The 27,006-nt window shown below is 46.1% G+C and overlaps 1 protein-coding gene across 1 annotated transcript; it reads right to left on the bottom strand.

Moving 5' to 3' along the window:
• Positions 1–7,098: 7,098 nt before the first annotated feature.
• Positions 7,099–20,985, bottom strand: LOC104009762 (carnosine N-methyltransferase 2). The gene is made up of 9 exons (XM_009461779.2): positions 20,910–20,985; positions 19,163–19,360; positions 16,767–16,828; positions 15,166–15,304; positions 13,732–13,784; positions 10,501–10,608; positions 10,262–10,392; positions 9,148–9,241; positions 7,099–8,133 (listed from the first exon to the last, which is right to left on the bottom strand). The coding sequence occupies exons 2-9, from the start codon at positions 19,186–19,188 to the stop codon at positions 7,778–7,780; spliced, it is 969 nt and encodes a 322-aa protein (XP_009460054.1). The 5' UTR covers positions 19,189–19,360; positions 20,910–20,985; the 3' UTR covers positions 7,099–7,777.
• Between the last annotated feature and the right edge of the window lie 6,021 nt (positions 20,986–27,006).

Here is a 27,006-nt window from a genome sequence, read left to right as displayed (position 1 = left end):
GATGGAAAAACTTTTCCTCCATCTCTTCCCCTTGCAACATTAAGGAGCATCTCCTGGCTGGCTCCCGGTGCCCACCGCTCATCCCCTGGGCCATCAGCCCCAGGGCTGGTAAGGGTTGTTTCTCCTTCTTCCCAGTTTCCTTCCTCACCCTGCTCTTACCACCTCTTGAAGCCAAGGAGTTGATGACTCTATGGTGAAACAGGTGCCATCCAGTCCATAGCAGCCCTGAAATGAAAAGCAGAGCTGAGCTGTCATGTTTGCAGAGGCCAGATGGTCCTCACATTAGAGGAATTTTTTTTTAAAAAGAGATATCTTTCATAAAGATAAAAAGCAACTCTGGAGAGGCATTTGAAATGGGTTTATTTGTTGCTCATCTTTGCAAAAAATCTGGAAAGAAATTAGGCAAATTAATGAGGAAAGGCAAGGAGAAGATGTGATTACCTGGATGCAGCCTTTGGTGCAGGAGGTCCCCGACTGACAGGTTGCCAAAAGGCAGGGGACGATGGGGGAAGAAAAAGAAAGATGTCATAGAAGAAAGACCATTTTCTGTATTCCCTGCTTCTTTCTTTCCCTCCCAAGCCAGGACACGATGCTGGTCAAGGTGGAGTTTTTGCTTGAGCCTGAGTGAAAGTTCATATATTCTTACATTTTCAGGGACCGTTGTGACGCATAAATAAGCAAGACTCCAGTGCCAGTATAAATGCTAATTATGTTCAAAAGCAATTTGCTGCTGAGTGATGGAATTGGGAGATTTATTTAAGTTCCCACCAGAACCAGAATGAATTTGGGGACCATATTTGCTGGGGGTGCTGCTCCTCTACATGTACGGGGATCCCAAATTCAGCTCACCCATACAGAGGAGAAAGCAAGTTTACTCTCCTATTAATACCTTTACCTGGCTTTGTACTATAGGTTACATCAATGGCATTATTTTAAAATTTCAAAGCATCAGAAATATTAATAAACATTAAGTGGTGGCTCAGGAATAATTTATACAAAGTGCAGTGAAGTTACACTCTGGCAGTGCTTGTTATTTTACGGCATTTGTAATTGGGTGAGACGCTCCTAATGAAACACCCAGACGAGCGCAGGTCATTTGTTTTGTGTCACCTTAGGCTCTGAAGCAAAAAATCTGCGTTAACTTTTGGCAGGAATTGCGAGTGAGTCACGATAGAGGTTGGCCATGACCCTGCATCCCCCAAGCCCAGGAGGAAAGTTTTCCTTAATTTGCCTGCCTTGAGATAAGGCCGTGGAGGGAGGGATGCTCTGCCGGAGAAGGGAGATGGGCATTATGAGACCTTAGAGGCAAGCCGTAAGAATTAAATAAGCTCAGGACGGATGTCTAGGCTGAAATTCATATTTTTTGTCATTGTTATTTTTAAGCACATATAAAAACAAGTCCCAGCATGAGGGGGTAAATTTGGGTGAATAATTTTTAGACTGAAGGTTATTCACAGTTGAGTTGTTTGATTCTCCGGTGTTAATTACTTCTGCTTTGAGTCACAGGGATTTCTTTACATCCCAAAGTGAATAACCAATATGTGAAATTGGAGAATAACCTGTAGTAGATAGTAAATAATGGAGAAGGTCTATAAGTTAAATGTACTAAATCTGTAGAACTTTTATCTGCTTTTCCTCAAATACCATCTGCTTTTCCCAAATAACAAATGACATGATCTGCACAAGCATGACAAACCAAAGTCAACATTTATCTATATGAAAACATCTGCAAATCAAGATCTCTTGGACTGTTTGTTCAGCACTGAAAGTATATTAGCCCTTCTTCCAGAAATAATAAAATCAAAATGTTTACCCTCTGGATGATCATTTAGGTACCTTATAAAGTAAAACCACTCTGCGTCAGGAAAGCATTGAAAGTTCATAAAAGCAAGGGGCTTGGTCTTGTCATAGTGAAGTCAATGGCAAAATGCCTACAGAGTTAAAACCTAAAGAAAACAGCCACTGGAGCAATGACCTGTAATCTTCCTTAATCCATAGTATCAGCTGTTGACAGATACATACAGAGTGATTAATAGGATGTTAAAAAATGTTAACAAAGGAATAGGGACTTAGAGACTGTTCTGAAAATTTCTTTATCGCATTTCTGAATTCACCAGAGGTACCATCATTACAAGGCACAACAAAACATATGTTTTCTCTACAAACTTGCTGGCAGGTCTAGCTGAAAGTGTCATCAGGCTATCAGGAAGCAACTAGTGGAAATGAAGCTCCTGTTCTGCTCTTCTCTGTTCCTTCTCAGAGATGAGAAGAAAAGCCCTACTGGAATCCAGCCATCTCACATGTTCTGCAAACCCTCTTCAAACCCAAGATCTTTCCAGCCGTAGCTTGTACTCTTCAAACATTTATCTTGGAGGGATTTTTTTTTTTTTTTTTACAAGAAATTCAAGGAGAATGGGGGATGAACAACATATTTCCTACACTTGTAACAGCTGCTGGTTTTAGCTAAAACCAGCAGCATTAAATAACACAGTGCAGGAGGGCTGGTGCACAACCTCCTCCGAGTGCCCAGGCTGCAGCCCCAGCTCCCGTGCCAGGCTGATCACATGAACATATTTGTATTAGAGGGATAAGCTGTCAGTTTATTTCTTTTCCTGTTTTAGGACCGATTGCAAGGAACATGTGCATCGATAAGGGTGCTCTTAGAGATAGGAAGGGACTTAAAACTGGTGGCAAAAGGAGATCTTTCTTTGGTTTGTGAATTCCGAAGGGGTGTGTATTTAAATTTTGGCATTTCCCAGCAGAATTGAGCTGGCTGACAAATGAAGCAAAAGCAGGGGGAGCCGGTGTTATTAGGGGTGTCTGTCTGCACCCTGAGGTGCTGACCCTCAGCCAGGAGTTTGGGTGACTGCCCCTGGGTGAGAAGGAGCCAGAAGGTGGCTGTGTCTCCCCAGCCAGCCTGGAGCTACTCTGCTGGGACAGGACAAGTGCATTCATGGCCCTGCCAGTGTGTTTACTGGTACCACCCCACTGTGTCCATACCAAAATAAGGAGATTTCCAGGCTTCTGCTGTCTGGTGTCATGGCAGCTTGAGACATGGCAGAGTGACCATGCACTGGTCCATAGATGTCTTTGGAGACCTAACCAGCACTCTCACCATCTAGCAAGATTTAAGTTTCTGTTGATACTTAAGTACTGGAGTTGAGTGACTCCAAGGAGCGATGGTTAATAATAAAGACATTTTAGACTTCTTTTAGATATTTGTTCTCAGTCTGGATGATCTGACCTTCAAAAAATATTGTACTTTAAAAGGTAGGGTGGAAAAACACCTTCTTAGATGTATGGCCTGAGCCAGAAGCTTAATAGTCCTATGTAGGTCTTTGTAAGTTCCAGGAAGGTTAGTGTGATCCTACCACCAGTACACAGAAGTACAACCAGCAGCTTCAGGGAGATTTGTCTGGCCTTTGCTGCCTTCTGTGCTGGATACAGAGTATGTGAAGATGGTTCATGTTTTGGGTCATTAGGACTAAATCCACCAAAGACACAAGACACTGCATGTCGAGCTTGCAGTTACTCCTGTCCTTCCCACCATAAAGGTCTTTGAGAAAGGTCAGTCCCTCAGGAAACCCAAATTCTGTGCCTAGCAAGGACTATCTGACAATTTGTGATGAAGCAGTTCTAAACCCCTGATGGTTTCAGGGCAGCTGGAAGGGTATTTTCTGGGCATAAGCATGCCCTTAGTTTTCCCAGGATTTCCTAAGTACAACCTTGTGGGAACCACTCTGCCACATCTAGATCCTGCCTCAGTTTTCTTCACCCAAGGGACCTCCACAACGAGCACCTCAAATCTGAAGACTGCAGGGGGAAGCCTGGTGTCTCAATGAACACTATTAATACAGCTATTGTACAATTCGTGATCATTGGAGATCTCACCTTACAGCCATGCATTTATTGGATGTATTTATTTATGACGAATGCACATGGTACCCAAAGATTTTCTACATCCCTGATATAAGCCTCGACAGATTTCTGTGGGCAAATATTGAAGGGGAAAAAAAAATGTTCAGCTTCTGTATTTTTATGTTTTTCTCTCTGATTGAGGTTAGTTTTAATCTTTTCAATACATGCTCCAGTATTTTTCCGAGCCTGCCATTTCATGGGATTATTCAGAAATAAACTCTTAGATTTTCTAGTTCCTATGCTACCTTCATTCCCCTGGTAATGTTCATGGGTAGAGAAGCCTTAACATTCATTACAAAGGCAAACCATTCAGCCCCCAAGACTGAATACAGGCCCAGTAAAAAACAAAATTATCCTTCCTTGATATTATGAACAGCTGTTTTCTGTAACTCCTTTTTAGGAGACTGTAATACACAATCAGAGCAATGCCATGTCATTGAAATGAGCATATTACTAACTTGAAATAAGGATAAAACCTGCCACTGCTCCATTTAAAAATAATGCAGTTTGGGCTTTGTGGGCATTACTTCTGCTCCAGAGTACACACGGCAGCTTACTGGATGGTCATCCACAAAAGCATTCGCTTCGGGCTGGAACGAGCTGTCGCGCTGACGGAGCAGCACGGATCCCTTGGGAAGCCACGGACCTGCTCCTTGCTAACTGCAGTGCTGGGAACTGCCATGAAACTCATTGCTGAGTAGGGCTCATCCTGGACTGAGGTCAGCAAGGTTAATTTGGCTCAAAGCTAAAGCAGAAGCAACCTCATGCTCCTGACAATCCCTTCCTTATGTTTTCCTCCCTTGGTCAGCTGCGGCACCTGGTTAGCTGTCTGCAGACCTGTGCTTGAGAGATAACTGAGCTGCAGCACTTCAGCCATCGAGTGGGGGGCGGGAGGGAAAAACAACCCAAGAGCAAATTTTCTGCAGCCCTTGTTGGCACCCATGCTGTGCAATCGTAAATTTTTTATAAGCCGGAGCCCTGCACCAAGAATGACTGCAACAGAAGAAAAGCATGGCCCCCACCAGCAGATATTAGCATGCGATGACCCAGCAAAGAAAGCGGAGCTGAGCCGGTGCATCATTCGCTTGCCCGGTTACTTGAGTCTGTTTCTTCAGCTCAGCATCTCAAGCGCTTTGGGAGGCAGATTTAATCCGCTGGCTGTTGCAGCCCTCTCGTGGTCACAGAGACCCAACCGCGCTCCTGCGTGCCGGCGGCTGGGAAACCACAGACCAAAATTCTGTGTGGGAGGACAGCATATTTTAAAAAGCACAACAAATAGTTATTAAATAGCGCATTTATCCAAGAATAAATATATAAATAAATGGAACAGGCATTTAGGATAGTATTTGTTCCAGGTGTACAAGCAGAGTCATTGTTAAATGACTTGCTTTTCAAGAATCAAAAGAAAAATTACAGATAAAGCATTAAGCAGTCGTGGTTTTAATGGGGTGCCCTGTTTCATCTCCCTAGGCTGTCACTAAACAGTCTGCTTTGAAGTGCTCCTTTTCTTTTGAGCATTTGCACATTGATTTACAATGGGGTGGGTAAATTTTGTGCTCACGAGTTTTGCTGAGTATCTGCTTACTGGAAACGCGTCTATCTGCCTGCTCAGGAAACTCCAAGGAGGGGTGAAAACCTCCTGGGCTGGGGAAGATCTGGGGGAGCCTGGACTCTTCCCAATTTCTGCAAAGACTAACAGGTAGATGGTTCTTTGGAGCTTCAAAAACAAGCCTGGTTTTTGATATATTTTGTTTTACCTTTTAATCTACCGGGGGAGAGAGAGACATCACTAACACTTGGAAATAAGCCATGGGAATCAATAGTGGAAGGAGAACATTGGTGGGAGCAGTGCTGAGAGCCTGTCCAACAGCCCTGCTGTACACTCCCTGCCCAGTGCTGCCAGCGAGCACAATCAAAGGAGATACCTATAGAATAAAAAATAAAATGGATCAAAATGAAAAGCTTGTTCATAGGTTTGGGATACTCTGGAGGAGGCTGTCCAGTTTTGATTGATGTTTCTTTTAGACTGACAGCAATGGTACTTACAGACCAGAGTGCCGCAGTCCTGCCAGAGGGATGACGTTCCGCTATCGTTTTCCCACTGCTTTCCTCTTTTTTTCCTTACAGTAGTTTCAGAGGAAACATCTGCAGGAGAAATGGCTGTATTTCGAAAAGATAGGAAAAAAACCAAACCAAAACTAAAAAAAAAAAACCACAAAGCACAAAGTGGAGCCATGACAACTGTGTGAGCTGACATTACCTTTTCAGACAGGAGCGCTGCTACCTCTGGCAGTAACGGCATCCAGGCAGACGGATGGGGGGGATGCAGGATTAGCGGGGTCAGCAGGACTCTGGGTGACAATGACTTCTAATATTTTGCAAGCCAGTGTGCCAACCCATGTGTTCATGATGCTGGAACAAGCCTTTTGATCAATGCCAGGCATCGGTAAGGCAGCAGTATCTGAGCCTCTTCAGATGCACATGGGCATGTGTTTTCCAGCTTAAGCACAGAAAAAAATCAGTTTATAGAGGTGGGCTCTGCGCCTGCAGGTATTTTTCATCTGAGCTGGTGCTTTCGGCCCCGAGAGGTATTTGCAATGAGGCCAGCAGGACTGCAGGCTCCTTTGCCCACCATGCGCCCAGCCCAAGGTCTGCACAGCACCATGGCCCTAAATGCCACCGGTGTCCCACGCAGGGTCTCCCTTTCCAGTTGGCTACCCTGGCAGCACCTTCTTTAGCCCTCTGAATAACTCAGGACCCTGTGGAAGTAGTCTTAACTTACCTGTATTAGCACCTTAATCACATACATTATATTTAAGTCATGTAGGTGCTGCGTTGCTGGGCTGCAGCAAGGCTGCTTTGAGTGAACCAAGCTGCCTCCCATGGCTGCGGCACAAGGACGAGCTGCAGCTCACACCCAGTGCTTTCACAGCCTCAGGCTCGTCTTTTTCTCACTTACAGGAAACCCTTAATGCTTCCATAAAACTCTATTTTGCATTTTTTTTATTTTTAACTAAATAACCTCTTCACTTTTCATTTTCTGTAAGCCCACACGTATAGAACAAGATGTGACCTTTTTGGTTTAAGATTGCTTTTATTTTATATGGAGAAAAACAGTAGTAAGAAAGTAACAAAATTAATATCTGCCTGAAAGAGCACAGGGCAAGTAGCATCCTGGGATCCAAAAAATTCTCCAAACAAAAAGGCTGATAAATTTTTAAGACATGTCTCTATTGCGAGATGCTGAGACACTTGGGGCAGTAAATACCTACGCTGATAAAACCATGTGAAATAGCCTAGTGCAGAGCAACTTACAACTCAGGTCTGGGTGCAGTGAGGCACATTACTTGGGTGCAAAGCAGCAGGGACACCTTGCTGGTTTTGTCCTGGCGCAGCTGGAAGAGGTGGGTCTGTGCGCAGCCAGCACAGGGGCTGCAGCTTCCTCCCAGCTGCGAAGCAGCTCCTGGTCGTATAGACACATCTTTAGGCATGTAAACATGCTGGCTCTATAGAAAAGTGGAAATCCCAGTGTCAAAAGCACAGACAGGATGCATACCATTAAAAAAAAGGTCCGTGTAGGTGTTTAGTGAGATGGAGCTCTTTACTTTCTTGAAAACATTCTCCAAGGGCTGGACTAAACAGCTAGGGTGACATCTTGGCTCCATTGACCTCAGCAGGACAAAGAGCTCATCCCTGGTGTTGCAGTGTCCGCTGACCCTGGCTGAGCATGGGAGGCTGCGGATGAGCCCCACTTTCTTGCCTTCTTGCCTGCAAGTTGCCTTCTTTCTACGCTATGCCCTTCTGCGACCACATCGCCCCTATACCCACCCTAACTTGTCTTCTGCAGTTGGTCCGGACTCTAGGATTCAACCACAATCATACTCAAGTTGTTGCTGAAGATGATCCTCCCATCCTTCTTGCTGCTGCACTCGGGCTGGCAGAGAGCCTCCTGCAGCTGCCGCCGCAGCCCCGGGGGGGCCGTGCCCAGGAAGTTTTTTGTCCCGGTCAGGAAATCCATCATGCAGATTCCAACCGGGTCTCCCTCGATAAAGCACTCAGTGATATCCCAGCCTGATGGGAACTCATAAACGCGGTATTCAACACCCAGTCTCTTCAAAACATCTGTGATGCCACTGGAGGTGATGTAGTGGCCGCTGTCGGTGGAAGGCAAGCAGTGTCTGTACTTCTTCCATAAGCTGGCCCATCCGCTACTGTCTGCCAGAGCAGGAGGGAAGGTTACTTTTGCAAAGCCAAGGTAGTCAAATACAAGCTAATACAACTACTAAATGAGTTTGAAATGCTTCCTCGCTGCTGGCCCAGACTTTGCCAGCAGTAGAAGAGCTTTCCCCTTACTTGAGTCCACTTATAAATGTCCATGCCTGGAGAGTTGTAAAACTGTCATCTCCATCAGCCCTCCTTCCAAAACTCTCCTGTTTAAAGGAAAATCCGAGGAGACAGTCTCCAGCACTGGATTTCTCCGGAAGGAGGAGTACACAGAGGTATACACTGAGCCTCCATGCTACCTATTAACTACCTCTTTGATAGAATAGTGCAGGTGTTTTATACATTGAACCTCAATTTTAAGTATACATCAAAGAATACATACCTGAAAAGCCAGTCCCAGCTAGCAAGGGAAACAGCCTACCGGCAATGCTAAAGGGCATTTTAATAGCAAACGTGGGGAAATGTGCTTTATCCACGGCACCACAAGCCGGGGATCTGTGAATGGCACACTGGAAAAAAGACTCTTTTTTTAAAATAAGTGCTGTGATGTTCTAAGTGCCTCTTTTTCCTCTTGGCAGCTCCTGTTGTCCTGCTGGGGTCTGGGTCACTGCTGTGTGGAGGGAAGAGCCCCAAAGGTGGGTCCTCCCAGAGCGCAGGTTGTACAGTGCTCATTTCACCACGAAGAAGGATTGACCCTCATTCATTAATAGCCACACTTCTCTCTAGCCAGTAAGCTCACAGCAGGAGGTCTCTGCAAGTTAGAGAGCAATTCACCTACTTCATAAGCAGGGAAGCAAGAGCAGGAAGACTATGCCCATGCAGTCCCATCAAACATTGGAGTCCAAGAGGCTAAGCCCAAGATCGCTTGTTCCCTATGAAATACAGCATTTGTTTTATTTAATTAATAAGCACTACTAAAATCCTGAGATGAATATTTGTGGTTCTCGTACTTCAAAGCTCTTCAAAAAACCAGCACAGAAACAAAAAATAAAAGGCCCCTCTTACCTGATAAAATTATGATCAGGAGTTTACCATGATGATCAAGGCAGCTGTGGAAAAACTTGATAGTATTGGGAATATCTTCCACACGGTACAGCATCTAGAAGTGATAGAGTTACACACAGCCGTCATCCCTCCTCCACAGTGCAATGGCCCTTCAAAGTCTTAAACCCCTTCTCTATAGAATTGTTTTAAATTACTTCCCAGTTGCTTGCCAGCCTATCCTAACTCAGCACGCACGTTTAGAGGTGCCCTACTGGACTGAGCATCACCAGCTCTCCATCAGCACCAAGAGCCTGGGGTCAGGCCCAGGGACCCACAGCTCAGCCTCGGCCACCAGCCAGACACTGACTTGCCCATTGCTGCCTTTCAAGTCCAGTGCAGTTTTGTGGTTGGAAAATATGTGCAGAGGAGAGTCCCCTGGTTTCTGTGGCTGGTCCTTATCACCAGGAGCATTTCTTGGACGTGTCTGGGCCGTGGGCAGGAGGGATCTCTTCCAGAAACCAAGGAATTTGTACTGGGACAAAGCAGGGCTCATCTCAAAGGCTGCCCTCAGGGCTTGTAACTTAGCCCTTGACTCATCCACCAAAATTCTGAAACACTTTCCAGTTGTGAAATCAGCTCTTATGAAATGAAAGCAAAAGGAAATAAAAGCAAGGGGAAATAAAAGCAAGATGAAATAAAAGCCACTAAAGCGAGAGAACAGATTTTTTACAAGATATAATTGGTACATACAACATCAGTGTCATCAGTATCAGAAACACAGCAGCATAATTTCTGACCCAAAACCTGACACAGGTTCACTAAACTTTCCCTTCAGTGCCATCCAAACTACTCTGATTAAGCAAAAAAATTATAACTTTTTGCAGCAGCAAAGCATAATTGTTGGTCTCCGTGTGATGTGTGATGGTCTGAGACTTGTCCTGTTTTATTACCCACCATACACAGTTAAACCAGAGACCAAAACCAAGGTGGATAGGGAATGAGCTTTGGTGTTTGTAGAGCTGCTGCAGAAGCTGCTGTTCATGGGAGAACTATGATCAGTTCTGCTCCCCCTGACTTGATGCATACAGCAGAAATGAAGGGAGTAGTTAAAGCTAATTAAAACAATACTCGTTACCTGGATCATATGGATGAAGTCAAATTTCTTATGTGCACCTTTCTCTTTCACCTGTTGTTCATACTCCAAGGAAGTGAGCTGGTGCCAAATAAAAGAGACATTCTGCAGGTCTGGAGCTTGATTCACCAACTCTGTTTTAAAAAAGTAGAAGAAAAAAGTGAATTTCACAAAACAGCAGAAAAACTCATCATTCAAATCGACAGTCCTCGCTATAGCCCAGGCAGCAGGTACAGCCTTACCTTTGTAAGCTGCCACGTGCTGTGGGTTGGGCTCTATGATTTCGTTGTCAATAAAGACCCCCGGGTGCACAGCCTGCAGTATCCTGACCATTTTCAAATCCTGCTCACCTATTCAATAAACACAAATTCATTACTTTAAAAAGTACTTAAATGAGATTAAAGGATGCCAGTGCACCTGCCACCTCTGCTGCCAGGAAATCCCCCAAGCAGAATTGAGGCATTTTCTACCTTGTGGCTTGCATGGTGGCATCTAACCCAGTGATAGTCTTACCATGATATCTTACTGCTCAAGGTAACATAGAGTTACAGATAACACTAAGAACAAGGTAGAGATAAGCAACAGCACAGAAACCTGCTAATGGCAGTACTCTGGGTCACGAGACAGACAGGTCAAAACAGTCAAAGATCAATGTTCAAAAAAAGAACTAGGAAGCATTAGTTTTCAACAAAAATGCAAAGTTTGAATGGGGACATAGAGGGAATCGGCACAGTTGTGCAATTTCAAGCATCACAGGGCAGTCCATGCCTTTGGCACTGCCCTGTGGAGGTGATGGTTGCTCTACCGCTGGTGTGACATGACTTGGAGACCTGGGAAACTGCATGGCAAGAGGAAAGACCCATTGACATGCAGTACCCTGGGTCTTCCCTCTTTGGGGCCTGACCACATGGTCTCAGCTCTGGGTATCTACTAACTAGTTGTTATCTTGGAGTTGCAAATAGAGAGTCGAGTCACATATTGGCATGTAGGTGCCCTGCAGATTTAGCTATTGGTGCTCCTCTGTTGTTGTCTGAGCTCTGGAGGAGCAAGCAGCAGTCTGTCCTTCTGTCCTAGGAAGTTCCCAGCCTCTTTCAAGGCGATGCAGATCACCCTTGTTTCTTTCAGAAAGGCCATGATACACCGAGCGTGCAAAGTCCACCTGGTTCATCTGGGACTATGGAAATAAACAGCAGAGGTGACCACCTTGAGTGAACCTTTGCGAGAATCCTGCCTGTAGCTGATGGTGGGGCCTAAAAATAGTCCTGCCCTTGCAAATGTCACACACAGAGGGCTTGATACGAGATACTGCATCTTCCTTAGCCTTTCAGCTGGTGTACCAGCTATGACAAAAGTCGTCATCTTTGGCAGGTGTTGCAGTAAGTAGAATTCAAGGAGGGAAATATCAGCCATGCCAGCACCACAGGGACATTTAAGGACAGACGGGTCTTTTGAAATTGGAGAAAAAAATACCCAAGACCCCTGAGGAATGCAGTGGCAGTGGTGCAGGGCTGGCCAAAGGCAGAAGGAAAGAGGCTGAGGCTCCATCTGTTGAAGATAGGTGCATGGACCAATATTGTTGACACTGGTATTTCAAGGCAGATCCCTATAGCAAGCAGCTAAATTGAATCAGACAGTCCTAAACGCCAGTTAGTAGGTGCCTTGGAGTGGGAAGCACCAGCAATTAGAGGTGCTGATGTGGGTTCCCCACAGGCTCAGGGGAGGCAGGGCATCACTGCCCCATGCCCTGGAGCCACTGGTGGTAGCAAATGGATATATCAACAGCAAATGAGTATTTTAAAAGTTGTTTGGGTTTTTTTTACTCCATCTCTGTAAAACGCCCAAACCCAGTCTTTGCAAGAGCAGGTAATAGCATCCTCAGCTGGGGTGTCTGCAAAAACAAGCGGTAAAATACAATGCTTCAGAGCAGGAATTTCTCTGCTCCGCCTTGCCCTGCCAGCAACAACCCTTCAGCACTAACCACAGTGAGGCTGAAACAGCAGTGAAACCCCACTGCAAACAGCAGGCCACACTGGCACTAACTGGGAGGTTGCAGTCGAGATAGTTAAACCAGCCATGGGAAAACGTGAGGTGAATGAGAAAATGCAATCTGGACCGACCAGCAGTCTTTTAGGATGTGGAGTAGGTCACTAATCCCCATTAATATTTTCGTCAACTAAACTAGTTCTGGGGGCTCGGTGAAATCAGAGTCCAAGGCTGGAAAGGTCAGGGATCAGATATAGCCTTTTGCTCAATGCCATCCTAGCTCACTCCTCTGCCCGGCTGCAGAAGTTCAGCTCTTACAGCTGTGGGCAAGCTGAGGGTGTGCGAGTCCCTGAGGGGCAGCTACCCAGGAAACCCAGGCAGTTTTAGGGTTTTTATTTTTCCATTAAAACATCTTCTGAAGAGGAAATAAGAAAAAATGAGGACGATGTGAAAAATTCATTTTTTCCCTTGTGTTTTCTTGGAGTCAGAATTTTGGTTTTATATTACTTAATGAAAATGGAGTGTAATTGAGAACTGAATGATTTCTTCCTGCCTGCTTTCTCATATGCTCCAACATATTCTCAACGGGGGAAAACAATTCAACGCTATTTTTCTCTTACGCAGGAAAACAAGCAAAAAAAAAAGTGAGAAAAATACTTTCATTTGAAAATATTAACACTTAAAATTCAGCTGAAAATACTTTTTAAAGCAAAAGTAGATTCTGACAAATCTAACTGCCACTTCCTTTCTCTACTTTTTATTTTCTTGCAGTTTCCCTAGGAGCGAAGTTGGATGGTTCACCACTTTTTTTTTTTTTTAAAAAAACACAAATGCATTTACAACAGCTTTAAAGCTATTTTTTCCAAAAGATGGGTTTCTCTCTGGGGGGAAATATCATTTGCAGTTAAACTCTACTTATCACCGGGTAAAAACACAGCACTAACAAAGAAACACATCTTGAAAAAGCTGACGAGGCCCTGTGCTAATGGTTGTGGCCAGCGGGTTTTGCACCACCTGGAGCAGAGCATTGCCCAGCTTTGGCCTCCAGGATCCCTAAAAGGAAAGCAAAATGAGAGATCCCTTCAGGCAGGATATTCTAAGACAGGACTTTGGGTGGAACGAACCTCTCGGGTGTCTCTAATTCTCTCCGACGAGGTTTGAAAATGCTCTTATACCTAACCCAGAGCAGGACTCCTTGCTCTGAGACATATAAAGTCAGGTGAGAGTCATCAAGAGGCAGAGACTAAGCTAAAATCATCACACTCATCTCACTTCTTGGACAGATTTGAGCAGCAGTGTTTCATAAGGGAGATGGGGAAGGAAGGGAGGGAGCATTGCTCTCGTCCCAGCTCCACACCTTGTTTTGCTGTTCTCTGCTTCAACGAGAAATGCTGTTATTAACACCCATTGCTCAAAATTTCAGTATCACTTTCTGCTACCCATAGGGACCCCCTGCCCCCCAGCAGCAGCGGTGCTGCTGAGCTCCTTACCTGTGCCACTTCCAACTCCCAGAACATTTATAGTCGATTTTCCATTGCCGAAACTGAAACAATAAGTACACATTACTTCACCACACTATGTCACACAACTTTATGTTTTAATTCTAATATCTTGGATGCCACATTGGTCCGGAAATTTAACTGAGTTTTGCCACATGAATTGGGATAGAAATTCAAGCATCCCTTTGGAGCCCAGCTATAACCAACTGTGTGGCGGGAGCCAGCCCCATATTAGCAAGCTCATATTTCACAGTACAGTAGGAATCAGGATATAGTGTTTCTCTTCCTCTGCCAGAGAGTTTTCTTCAAACTGTGGCTGGCACCATGCAAAAAGGCCCCGGGGAACCCCAGGGCAAAGGGTTCTTTTCAGGGGGAGTGGGGCTGTGCCTGGCCGGGATCGAGGCACCTCGCTGCTGTGACATTTTTTTATGGCTTTATTCTGCTCTCAGGCATTCACTGTGCAGAGGGATTGAGTTTCCCATACAGAATCTCAGGAGACACCACAGCAATGATTCAACAAGAGGGGAGAGAGCAGGGAATCCTGCAGGGTGTGAGCTAGACAAGTAGCCTTAGCCCTAATGAGGGTCAAGACCCTGTGACAGACCCACAATCAGCATCACAGGAAGCCACAATGTTTTGCATCACTTAAAATTCACCTAAGTAATTTTTCCAATTAAAATATCCCAATACAAATTATTTTTTAATTATTATTTTATTGCTTATTTTTTATATATCTAGCTGGAGAATAAAAATTTGCCTGCCTAAATTTTTTTCTCCATAGAGAATACGGTTTCCGTAACATCCAAAAATTACCCAAACTTAAAAGATCTTTCTTGTGGTTTGGATCTAGGCTGCTCTAAAATTTATCTGCAGTCATCCAGGCTTAATATATTACATCAATACTTCACAAAACTGATTATCATTTGGTAGTTAAGCAATGCAAATCGACTTAGGATAGAAATAAGCAGGTCTTAGGGGATTGAGAAAACCAGGAATTAATCACTAGAAGAGAATTAGAGATGTGTTTCTGTTTGGACTGATGTGTGATGAAGTTCCAAAAGTAGGGAGAGAGCACAAAAGATAGCTTTCTTTTGAAAAAGCAAACAAATAAACAAACAAACAACAAAAAATACTTTAATCCTTGGAAAATCAGCTAATTGAAAAGAGATGGACATGAAAATGAGGTCTTGATTCTTTCCTTAACATAAGCCGAGAGGCAGCACAGTGTATTAATTGAAACATCACGTATTCTGGAGTCATTAAACAGAATATCCTAAAGACCGCTATTAAGGGACTTAAAATTGAAAAGCATTAAAAATTCATTCATGCCCCAGAAAATCCTTAAACACATTTGGTGACCCTTGGTGCAGGTTGCCCTCCCAAGATAACAGATGGCTTTCCCACTTTGGTGGATGCGTTCCTTACCCAGCCATGATGTTGGGCATTTCTTTCTTGTTGAACTCATCCATGCACTGGTGCTCTGTTGAATGATCCAAAAATGACTTAAAGGCTTCTACATACTCCTCGACTGTGAGGCTTCTCATGGAAGGGATCACATATAGCTCTTGAGAAATAAATACAAATTGTGTGTTAGTGGCTTCAAGGCAAGTGAAGGATCAAAGCACTTGCCTCATGGAAGAAACCCAACCCAACCCAAGAGAAGCCAGAGATTCAGGAAGACAGTAGAGAGGACGCATGGCCCAGAAGCCGTCCAAGCAGGTGGGCTCATGTGAACACTTTCCAACCTGTTCACACTCAGGGTTTGAAAATTATTCTTAGATACCTTTTGACATCAGCATATTTCTTAAGTGCCTCATTACTACAGGTGTCTCTGAGGAAAATACCCCCTTAATTTCCTGAAGATGCTTAGGTAGATATGGGCTACTCGATTTGCAGAAAGGGAGGTAACTGGAGTGTTTTTCTGGAAGACTCAAGGCAAGAAGGTGAAGGGAATCGCACAGCAGGTCCAAACCTGGAGGGTCCATCACTCTTGCACATGCTGGACGGTGTAACTGAAATCGCCAGCTGTTGGCACACTTGCTATTAAGGGTGATGCAACACAAAAACTGCCACCGGCAGGTAAAGCAAAAGTAGTCAATGCCGTGCACCTCAATTCTGACTTTTGCCAGCATGGGACTGCAATGCACTGCCAGAGAGGTGAATTCCCCACAGGGAACTGCAGCTCGTGGCCAGGAGGGCAACTGATAGCAAAAGCATTTCATCTGAACGGGCTCATGCTCAAATGTGGGCAGCTGAGACCAAGATTTCTAGCTCTGAACCAACACTCAGGGCTACTCAAGGGGTTGCAAGCAATTATTGCAAAAACTCACTTTCCTGCTGTCTCATCCTAATAAGAGCACTGCTGCCAGGGCACAGGCTCTGGCCAACCGCTCAGGTCTGAGGAGCAATCACACAACTAAGACTTGAGGCTCATGAGAAGATGTCATGCAGCTGAGTACTGGTGCTGGTCTATCTCAGACAGAGGGCTGCAGTAGGAAGGCAGTCGTAGTGCCAGGCTCAACATGTGAGATCAACGTTGGAAAGGCAGCATTCAATAGGAAAAAAATCAGCTTTTCCTCCTAAATGAAATGAGGATGAAGGACAGAACTCAGCAGAACATCTTCATCCTCATTTTTGACTTTTGAGGAGCTGCTTATTTATCACCTGCTTTTAGTTGCCACTAGTAAGAAAACTATGTATGCTTCATACAGGACTGTGCAATCTTAAATTGAATGCCTGTGCTGTTTCCAAAACCACATGTCATTGGCAGCTGTGTTTCTGGTAGGTATGTAAGGAGACCCTATGTCCAGCCCTATTGGAGGTAAAGGTACCAACATCTATCCTGAACGCTGAACTATACCCTAACACAAACTGAAATCACCTGAATTGCAGTCAGTTTAGCATCCTGTTTCTTTTTGGTTTTTTTTAAACAATCTCTAACTCCAAAAGAATTAAAACGTGTTTGTAGTGATAGCAAGCTGAGTGGGCATTTTACTTTAATCTCCTTTTTTTTATCTCCCAAATACCTGAATTATCGTGTGGAGCTGTCAGAATCTCTGCTTCAAAGTTCATGCTGGGGAACCTATTCCTGTAAGGAAAGTATAGCACTTCAGTTATTTGAAGAACCTGTATGCTTTTTTGAAGCTGCATTGAAAATGCAGAACAAAAGGAAGATACTCCAGGACAAATTTTCCTCGCCTGATAATCAGTGCTATTTGTTCTCTTTTACTAGACCAAAGAAAGGCAAAACTTCTTGGTTAGCTGATCACCTGTAAGTATCAGCAACGGACTGGCCACCAGTGCTTGCCTGAGATGCGTTGTGGAAGCTTTTCCTCCCTCTGAAGAATCATTAACCAGTCAATACAGTGGAAGGCTTTAGACTAACTGATATTACACACTCTGTGAAACCTTAATCATGAATGGAGTAGAAGAAATAGCAGTGAAATTAGGAAAAGGCTATAGTGAGCTTCAGCATCTGAAGTGCTAAAAGATCTGCTTGGCCCAATGTTTCTGGGACCTTTTTGTTTTGCTTTTTTTTTTTTTAAGTTCAGTTTTTCCTGGCTGCAAATATTACATTCGGTCATTTGTAGAAGGCACAGGACTCAAAGAGCAAAAGTCAGAGGTCATTTGACCATAAATGTTTTCATTCGGTCATATGTTTTCATTCTTAGTGTGGGGGTTTTTACGAAGACTTCCAGCAATGAAGTCACATCTTCATTTTCCTTTGACAACATGTCTCATCTATAAAATATGGATGAGGTGCCACTAGCAAAAGGAAGGGATGAAATTAAATTGGAGCAAGGATCTCACTTCTGCAAAGAAAATGTTGGGGTGAGGCTATCTATGCAAGGGGAATAGTCATCTTCTGGGTAACCACATTTCAATATCAGGATGCACAGCAAGACTTAGGGGTGATATTCCTGTGTAACCTGAGTTTAGACACATTGCTGCTCCCAAAGCTTTGCCATTAGAAAATGCTTCATGACAAGCAGTCTGCAATAGCAGTAAGCAGCTCCCGCGTCCCCTCTGCCAGGGAGAAAACTCCTACGTGAATAAGAAGCAAGCCAGGAGGTGGAAAAGAAAAAGGGGAGTCTTGTAGTAGGGCTTTGAGATAGAAATACGTAATGACTGTGCTAGCAGGTAGCAAGGAAGTGGCCACATGCGCAAACAGTGTGCTGCTTTGGTTGATGAAGGCAAGAAAAGACTAAGGTGAACCAGAAGTCTCAGAGACACTGGGGCACTGCCAGAGTCCTGCAGGAGTGGCTGAGTTCATCTGAGTTCACTGCCAAAGTCACACACCTAGCTGCCAACAGGTACATCAAAGGTCTCGGTTCCACCACCCTGAGCTCACTCCCCTCCCGGAAAAGACCACGCAGAAGTTCAGCAGGAACAAGCCTGAGCTCAGCCTCCTTCATAAGCTCCAGCTTGGCTGCAGGCCAGTCCCTCTAATTTCCACGCAACCTTCTGACCTCTTCTATCTCTGCCTGTCAAAACAGTGGACTAGCCTGTCCTCTCAGCTGGCTGAACCGAGCAAGATGGTTTTCAGAATAAATCTGCCAGTAAAATGCCGAGGGGTAGCGTGGCTTCCCCTGCACAGAGAGGAACAGCTCTCGGGATCCGGGGACATGAACTCCATTTCTGACCGGTCAAATGTTTCCAGCCATCCCAGGATGGTGTCATCCCAGCCAGGTGACCTGGACAGACTGCGGCACAAGCATTCACCGGGACAGATGATGCCAAGTTAACCCTTCCACCAAGACTTTTGCCATTTCTCTCCAGGCAGGGTTTCTAAGATTAACGCTTGTTGCCAGGAAGGTGAAACAGACTTAATTATTGCTGGGAACAAATGGACTTCCTCTAAAATCTGGCTTAAAATCTAGCCTAGATCTGAAAATTGACTGCAATACTTTGGGCTGGTGCTGCTTGATACCCAACAGCAGGACTGAAGCAGTGACTGCCAGGGAGTGGGATGCTCGTGGGCACGGCTCGTCCTGCCGCGGCTGCTGGCTAAGTCAGAGCGCGCTGTTAGCAAGGTTAAACATCTTTCCCTCTGTGAACTGAGCAGGTTGCATTATGGACTGCAGGTGCAGGGCACAGAGGGAATTCACAGTGTCACTTTAAGTGACGCAGCACCTTTAAGTTGAAAAAGTCATTAAATTCAAGATGTTTCTAGCAACATAAATTGCAAGAACGTCTTCATAACTCATCATTTCATTACACCTAAACTTAGGCTGCTGAGGGGCTAAAGGTCTCCTCAGAAAGCCTAGCTTAGCCCCCATCCCTCCCAGGACATGGGCACATCTGCTGTTACTCCCACCTTCCACACGTCCACTGGTGACACAGGGACAGCAGGGGCTGGCTCTGCCACCCAGCCGGACGGTGGGGAAACACGCACCCTCGCTCCTTTCCAAAATCCACGTACCTCTTCATCTCCGGGACCAGGTCCATGGTTGGGGTGGGTGCCGTGCCGGGGCACGATGTCTGGGCACGGTGCTGGGGGTTAACTAGGCTCCTGGCCCCTACGTTAGCGTGTCCACCTGCCGCCCCGCTCCGCGCCAGCCGCTCAACCCGCTGTGCCGCCAGCAGTGACCCCGGCGTGTGGCCGTGGCTCTGCCGGCACCTGTCGGGACAGGCAGCGTCACTGGAGCGAGAAGGGGAAACCCGAGCCCCGCGGGGAAGGAGCGAGGGGCTGGGGCGGGTGATGCGCAAGGCCTGACGTCTGCGGGGCTGTCCTCATCACATGGGAGCTGTGCTGTTTTCAAGGGGAGGGAATAAAAAAAGGGACAGATTGAGATTTCAAAAATCTTTAAAACCTGAATGGAAGTGACTGAGGGGTGTCAGCTGGAGCTGGGCAGACCCAGGGGCCACTTTCACCCACTTTTTAATTTGCTTTGAACCCTGCCTCTCTTTCGTGCTCGCTGCCCCGGGCGGGAGGAGATGTTATTTCCACATCCTTGCTGGGCTGCTGCCTGGCAGACGGACATGTTGGGGATGCGCTGGGAGATCCCTGCTTTCTCCGGAGAGAAGAGGGGCTCTCTGCCTGCTCAGAGATCTGAGCAAGTGATTTTTCCATCTCTGATTCAGGGGGAAATGGGGCATAATGGCAGTACCTGCCAGTGGGCACTGCAGCCCCGCCGGCAGCCTGGCACCCCCCCGTCCCTGCCCTGCGAAGGGGACGGGTGGGACGGGCAGCCGGGGTCGGGGCAGCAAGCCCAGCCTGCTCCCACTCTGTTTGCTAAACCACAGTGATCAGACAGCAAGGAAACATTTTTGGAGGAGAGCTTTCCAAGCCAGAGGTGGCTGGAGGTCACCCAGGATGGGATGGCACGGCTGGAGGTACAGTAGTCACTGTTACAAATACAGAAAATCCTGGGTGCTCCCTGCACCTGGATTCAGTCTTTTCTCCTACCAGCATCCACAAGAATGATGTTCCTTTTGACTAAAATCTAATAACACAAATGTAAAAAAGAAAGGATTTAGAGACTTTATATTTCCAAGTGAGGTCTGGTGGTGGAAAGCACAGCACTAGGATCCCCTCCACTCCCTTTCTCTGAAGGCAATGGGCAAAACAGCTTTAGCAGACGACAAATAAAACCTCCTCCCTTGCTGAGATCCCTCCCCCAAAACACAGCCTGCCCTGCACAGCTCACCCAGGCCAGGGATCATGTCCTCAGGTGGGTATGCTTCAGCATCAAGTGACCTGTCTTGGTTTATACTAGATTTGGCTTCCAAATGGATCTAAGTTATCTCCACCCCAAGGTAGGTCGGCAGCAGCATGTTAAGCTAGAAACAGCCACACCACTGCTCTTAACCAAAATATTCAAATCACAGGTGAGGAAAGACCAGAACCTCTTTGCTAGCTCTAAAAAACAGATTTAGCTCCTGGTGCTGTTTGATCACCCAGGCAGTGATTTTCCATCCGCCATTTCAATCCCTAAATATTTCCACCAGAGACGCCAGCCCCCAGACACCAACCACGCACCGGTGGATGGCACCTGGTGTTTCTCAGCCAAGCCCCACACTCGGCAGCCGCAGCTCCCTCGTGTCCCCCAGCCATCTCCGCCTCGTCCCAGCTAAGCCACACCGCCCGCTCTGGCCCAGGCACCCCTCCACCCCGCCGTGCCACTGGCAGGAATGGACACCCCGCAGGTCTCAGCAGAAAGCCATACCTCCCCGAAGCAATAGGAGCTGTAGGAAGCTTCCAGCACCCAGGAGCTGCACAGCCCTTGGAAACCTCCTTGTACATCCACTGGGGGCTGATACCCCTCCCCGGCCCCGCCATGGCCCACCCCCGGCTCCAACAGCCCACGTAGGCTCATGCCACAGCTGAACCGGCATTAGCCTACAACAACAGCCTTTGTTCCCCTGGTGCTGGAAACAACAGCACATTGTGGGCAGCCAGCAGGAATTGGCAGCAGGGTGGCTTTGGAGGATGTACCCACCCCACGCTGTGCTCTCGGTTGTTCTGGCAAGCTCGTGACTAAATCCACGCTAAACTGTGTTTTTCGTACAAACTGGGGCTTTTTGATCTTTGAGGTGGGATGATGGCTAAAGCTAGAGCCAGGCTGCAGCGAGAGAAAAACAAAGCAACAGTGTTTTTCCCCACACGCTGCGGCCGTAGAGGTCAGTTTTGGGCTGATCCTGCAGAAATAGGTCATTTGCTTTTCCCAGGGGCAAGCCTGCCCGGGGCTGGTATCGCCCACGGTGCTGAGCCCCCTCGATGCCCCGGCTCCATCACCCCACCACGACAAGCCTTGGATCTGCACCTGCAGGCAGGAAAGTCTGAGTATTTGGAAATCAAATTTAAATGAATTTATTTTCTAAAGCGTGATCAGCTTTTTGGCTGATGAACATCAGGGAGGTTCTAGGCATTTCTACAGGGTTCTTCATGGTATTACTAGTTTATGTTTTGCAAACCTCCCAGCTCCACCTAGAACAACCGATTAAGGTCCATGTAATGTAACTTCGATTTTCTTGTGAGCAGAGCTGTTTTCTTCTGCAGCAGTGTTTCCTTTTTTAATGAAAGCCTTTTCATCAGTTAGATATTTCCCATTTCCTAGACAAAACTTCTAAGGTATAACCAGCAGTTTCTCCATTCTCCAAAGTGAAACATTTAATGCAAACATGTTATTCTGCATTAGGCAAGTTCTAGTAGAGAGAAAGATAACCAGCAATTTTTGTAGCACCCATTTTCCTCCTAGTTAAAGACAACATTTCGCATTAAAGGAAGAAGTTTTGTTTTGCATTAATCCTATTAAATATTTAATAGCTCCTGGGCAGCAGTAGATCTTGGAGTTTGAGCAACAGTATTTCTTTTTATATGTGTATACAGGTTTTTTTCCTATAGGAAGAAGAATATGACTTCTGGTAAATACTGAAAAAGATGACATGGGAGAAGCAGAACCTGTCCCTCCCCGGGGGCAACAGCACTCACTGCCACTGGGCCCGGCCGCTCCAGCCGCGTTTCGATTCAACCTCCCAAAAAAACGAAGCATCTAGGTCTGGAGATCAATTATTTTTTTTTAACACAGCCCTTCCTGCCTTTTCATTAAAGCCTGCCTGCTGGTGCAGTTCTTCCAGACCTTTTCAAACCACCCCTTTCAAACTATTTTACTAGAGGTCATATCTCATGTAGTTGTAATTATAGAGCTAAGGCGAGAGCAGAGGGAGAGGCCGTCAGAGCACTCAGAAAAGGCTCTTTGATTCAAGGTGAAGACCAGCTTTTCCTCTACAGACTATAAAGCATTAAAAAAAAATACACCTCTGAGAGCAAAGACAGGTACGGTAAGTGTGCCTTTTATCCCTCAAGAGCTCACAGGTCTTCAGCCAGCAAAATCCGCTCAGAATTTAACTTTCCCTGGCTGTACCCGTGCTGCTGGGAGCACAGCATCGGCAGAATTAAACACGTCCGACAGGTACAGTGCTCAAAAACCAGGCCATTTGCAAACCCCGCTGTATGGCAGTGTGGAGGATTGCCAACGAAAGAGCTTTTGTCCCTAGCTCAGAGTCAGCAGTGCAAATAGTGAGGCTGTGGAGAGTGGTCCTTGAGAAGTTTTTCTGGTTCAAGAGGCTGGACTAAGGAGGACAAGAGGTTTTGGTAAGAAACAAGGCTGTGGTAAGGGACCCTCACAGGGCTGGGATGGCGGAGGAGTTCGTTGTGTCCAGGTACCTCAGCGCCCTGGGGCCTTTGCTTTATCTTAAGGTTTCTCAGCAGTGCTGGTGTGTTAAATCAATGCTCCTGTGCTCACTAACCAGCCCGTAACTGGGAGCAAGTAAGTCTGCAGGTGCAGGAGCTGCAGCTGAGCAGTTTGGATTAATCACAGCACGTTGCACGGTGATGCAAACTGCTGGCAGACCCAGACACCCATGGGTGCCGAGCTCCCATAAGGGCCACAGAGAGCTCAGAGAGCAGATAACACAAAAGTAACATTGAATCATTAACGTTACCGATTACATTTCAATTGCACCTGAAATGAAGGATCAGAATTGAAATTCTATTTGCTTACCTCCTCTCAAAGCAAGGCTGAGCCCAGCCATCACGGCACGCGTGACACTGTACCACCTCCAAAGGTAAGAGGCCTGAACACTCCAAGCACCCAAAGTTCCCCAAGAGAAGCCACTCTGCTGGATAAAAATCTGTTACAAAACTGGAATACTTCTTTTTATGCCATTGATGGAAATAAGATGACAAGTCGCCCTTTGCTGGGTAAACAGAGAGAGCAAATGGTGGGAGAGCAGGTACAAGTCCAATGGGGGATGCTCACCTTTCACAGAAGCTTTGGCTGATCTTCCGTGAATCTTTCTGGTTTGTCCTGCTCTTTAAAAGAATATCCTTAGCTAAATTAAGGTTTCTTTGAAAGCTGGATTAATGTTTCCTTTCCATTCGCTGTATGTTCTACCATCTCTCAAATCCTCGTATTTTTACCAGGCAGCAAACATGCCTGTTGGTCCCCCGGAGCGTGGCAGCTGGTCCCTTTGGAGCCCAGCAGCTCTCTGCTGCCGCAGTGGCTCCGGCCACAAAGTCAGCAGAAGAAGAAAACCACTTTGAAAGCCTGAAAACTTACTGAGGAATATTTATAAAAACTCAAATCCGAAGAAATACATCCAATCGAGCAGCTTTGACTCAGCCCAGCATTTCTGATGCAAGTTTAGCAGCGTGCTTGTCTATCATTTAGCAGATTGCATTAACAAGTAGAGGAGAAAATGTCCAAATGAAAAGGACCGCAGATTTATTTTACCAAAAGCCACTAGATGGTGGTGCAAGGACACTTTTCTGCTCTTTCTCTTACACTTGGATCCCCATTTAGTTGTGCTTGAGCCGGCCTTTCCCGCTAACATGGGCTGTTGTTGTCTTTGCTTTTTATTTTTAGGAGCTGACAGAGGTCATTTGGAAACTTATCACTTGCTGACTTTTCATCCTGTGTGGAACAGGCCTCAGGCAACAGTTACGATGTGATTACTGCTTGCCAAATATTTTTCTCTGCATCAAGACTCGGCACGGGGAAGGGTGAAGGACTTGGCTTTCAGTTTGCGGATTAGTCTTCTTTTATAGGCTGTGGAAAGGAAAAATACTTTATCTTGAACACAGTGGGGAAAAAAAAGGTATTCAGCAAACTGGTAATCTCTGAAAATGGCCATACTTTGGAATGGTTACAGTGGAAAAAAGCCAGGAGATTTTCCTCAGGGTCAGCAGTCAAATCCCTGAGCAATTTTTTTTCTCCTCCTTTGAAATCTGTATTTCTCCTGTGAATAAGAGAGAGAAAATCAGAAAGATTGGTCTGGCAGAGGTATAGGCAAGATCAGCCCAGGTGTCTAAGGCAGAAGCACTCCATAGATGTATACCAAGAGCACATGTGTGCTGCTGGAACCCATACAATGTGTAAGTAATGCTACAGGGGGTCAGGAGTGAGGAGGGCTCCTACTATACATTCATTTTCAGGTCTGACCTCCATTCACCTTGGGCTTCTGCAGTGAGCACCCACTCTTACTATTTTTATCTTAAGTGTCAGGATATTTGCTGCTTTTATTAATTCCCAGCTCCTGGAGTCAGGTGAATGTGAAAAAAACTCTCTTAGCATATCAACAGTAAACGTTCAGCTTCCATAGTATGGTGGGGAACCCAAAATGCATTCCAGTGTTCAAAACACAGAAGATGCTTTGAAAGAAGTCCAAAAATGGGTTCATTTAAAAGCAATTTCATAAAAGCTTTCAGTGGTTGGCAGGGAGGAGGGGAAGGGGAGTCAGGGTGTCTCGGGCAGAATAACCAGCTCAGATGGGGAGTCTGAGCAAAATGCTTTGGTAAGTACCCTGAAAGCAAAATAATCTTACATTATCACGATAAATTCAGAAAACTGGGAGAACCATTCAAGTATTTAAGTGATGACATGACTTTCTTACTCAATGCGCTTAAAGCACAGAGCTAATGCCACCAGTTTACAGCAATCCATGTTTTAAGGATTGGGGGGCGGGGGGGACACGACTTTCGTGTTTCGGTTTTTAAATTGCATCTCCAAGAATTGCTAAAAAATGGATTGTTAGATTTCATTAAAAATAAACAGAAGTGCAATTGCTTTTCCTGGGCAAAAGGGTGGAAGGGCTGCAGGGGTGAGGGCTGAAGGGGCACTGGGATGGCAGTGATGGCCGTTCCCCTGCGCTCTCTGGCTGTCCGACACCGCAGGCAGCTGCCTGGAGCCCGTCCTTCAGGTGCTGCCTGCGGTTCCTGCCCACGGTGTTCCCAGCAGCTCCAGCAGGTACTGCAGCCCCCCTGTATTTTTCTTCTATTTTTTTTTCTCCCGCTGCTTAGTAGTCTCCTCATGGTGACAACAAAATGTCTGTTTTCCAGGAAACCATTTGAGCTTTATGGATTAGCCGTGGTAGGCACTTGCAGACCTCCATAAAGCACGTTGACATGCTCTCTGGTGTATTACTAACTCGACTGAAAAATTGATCAAAACTGATAGAGTTACAGGGCCCTGAGTGCCTTTACAATCTGCCGTTGTGCTGCTCGGCTCTTACAGAGGCAGCAGAGCCAAACCCAGCAAAAACTCGTACCTGGAAAATATGCCTGCATCCTGCCCTTGGCTTTGCACCATGGCAAGAGCCGTGTACCCAAAGCGGATGATGTGCAGGACGTGCCTCCCCAATTGCTGCCTGTCCTCTTGGGGCCAAGGTGCCCCTGGCATCTGCAGGTATCCCCGAAATGCAGCAGGGAGTCCTGCCCTGCCATGGGGCTGGGACACCGGCTGCGACATGCTCAGGGCTGGCATGTCCTCGCCCCGACGTGGGCACGGCCTCAGGTGCCTCCTGCACCCTTGCTGCAGTCGTTCATCCCCCGTCCCATCTGCTCCAGCCGCAGCTTTTAGGAGAGACTGCTTGAATTACAGGAATATTCAACAAGCTCATTAAATGTGGGCATAGGTTTGCTGGAGAAGATGGGATGCTGTGCAGTAGAGGAGCTGCTGGTCTACTGCGAGACCTCAGCAAAGCCTTTTTTCTTTTCCTCTCTCCCTCCCAACAGCTCTTCCTTTTGCTCGCTGAGATTATAATTCCCTCGGAGCAGAGTCCGTGCTTTGCGAGGTATTTGTGCTTTATTTCATCCCAAGATCTCCTGGTCTTTGGGAAGGCAGCTGGGTATCGGGTGTGAAGTCTCTCCCCAAGCATCCCTTAGTCTCCCAGTCCTACAGAAACGCCTTCTGCGTCTGTTTATTATCTACAGTCTGATTTTTGCTGGAATCCCAAATGAAGACTGAATAGCAAAGCCAATACCTGATTCAAAGAGTTTCCAAACAAGGGGTCAGGTGGGATACAAAGGATATGAAGATAATCGACAAGGGATCAGAAGTGGATGAGATAACGGAGGAGTTAAGGCACTCCCCGTCCCAAGCATGCAACCAGAGCCAAAATGCTCTTCACCACTCGTTAAGCTGTGCCCACTCTTGTATGAGGCATCAACGCTGTGCTCACTGTCAAATTCAGTTCAATAAAGCTGATCGATAAACACACACAGATGAATGCAATGACATGATACGCATGCAGGGGAAGAAGCGTCGCCATGAAAAGGCATCACACGCACCAGCCTCTTTCTTTGTGCTGCCTTTGAATCACGCACCAGCAACGGGAAAAGGACAGCGAGGGAGATGCTCAGCTTTTCAGCTCTTTGGAGTCATGATACAGCTTATAGCCTCCAACAACGTTATTTAAACATGGCTTTGAAATTATGTCAAAATATTATTATCATATGGTTTTATTAGACAAAAAATGTACAGT

The sequence above is a fragment of the Nipponia nippon genome, unplaced genomic scaffold (assembly GCF_047370975.1).
Source record: "Nipponia nippon isolate SJK-2023a ecotype South Korea unplaced genomic scaffold, ASM4737097v1 scaffold_5, whole genome shotgun sequence".
NCBI lineage: Eukaryota > Metazoa > Chordata > Aves > Pelecaniformes > Threskiornithidae > Nipponia > Nipponia nippon.
Note: the sequence above shows the minus strand (reverse complement) of the source record. Positions and strands in the feature narration are given on the sequence as shown.

Coding starts and splice junctions, on each gene's coding strand:
- LOC104009762 (XM_009461779.2), bottom strand. CDS start 19,188: ATGGACCTGGTCCCGGAGATGAAGAG. Junction 15,305..16,766: donor AGCTCCACACGATAATTCAG/GTATTTGGGAGA, acceptor TTATTTCTCAAG/AGCTATATGTGATCCCTTCC. Junction 10,393..10,500: donor GCACGTGGCAGCTTACAAAG/GTAAGGCTGTAC, acceptor TTTTTAAAACAG/AGTTGGTGAATCAAGCTCCA.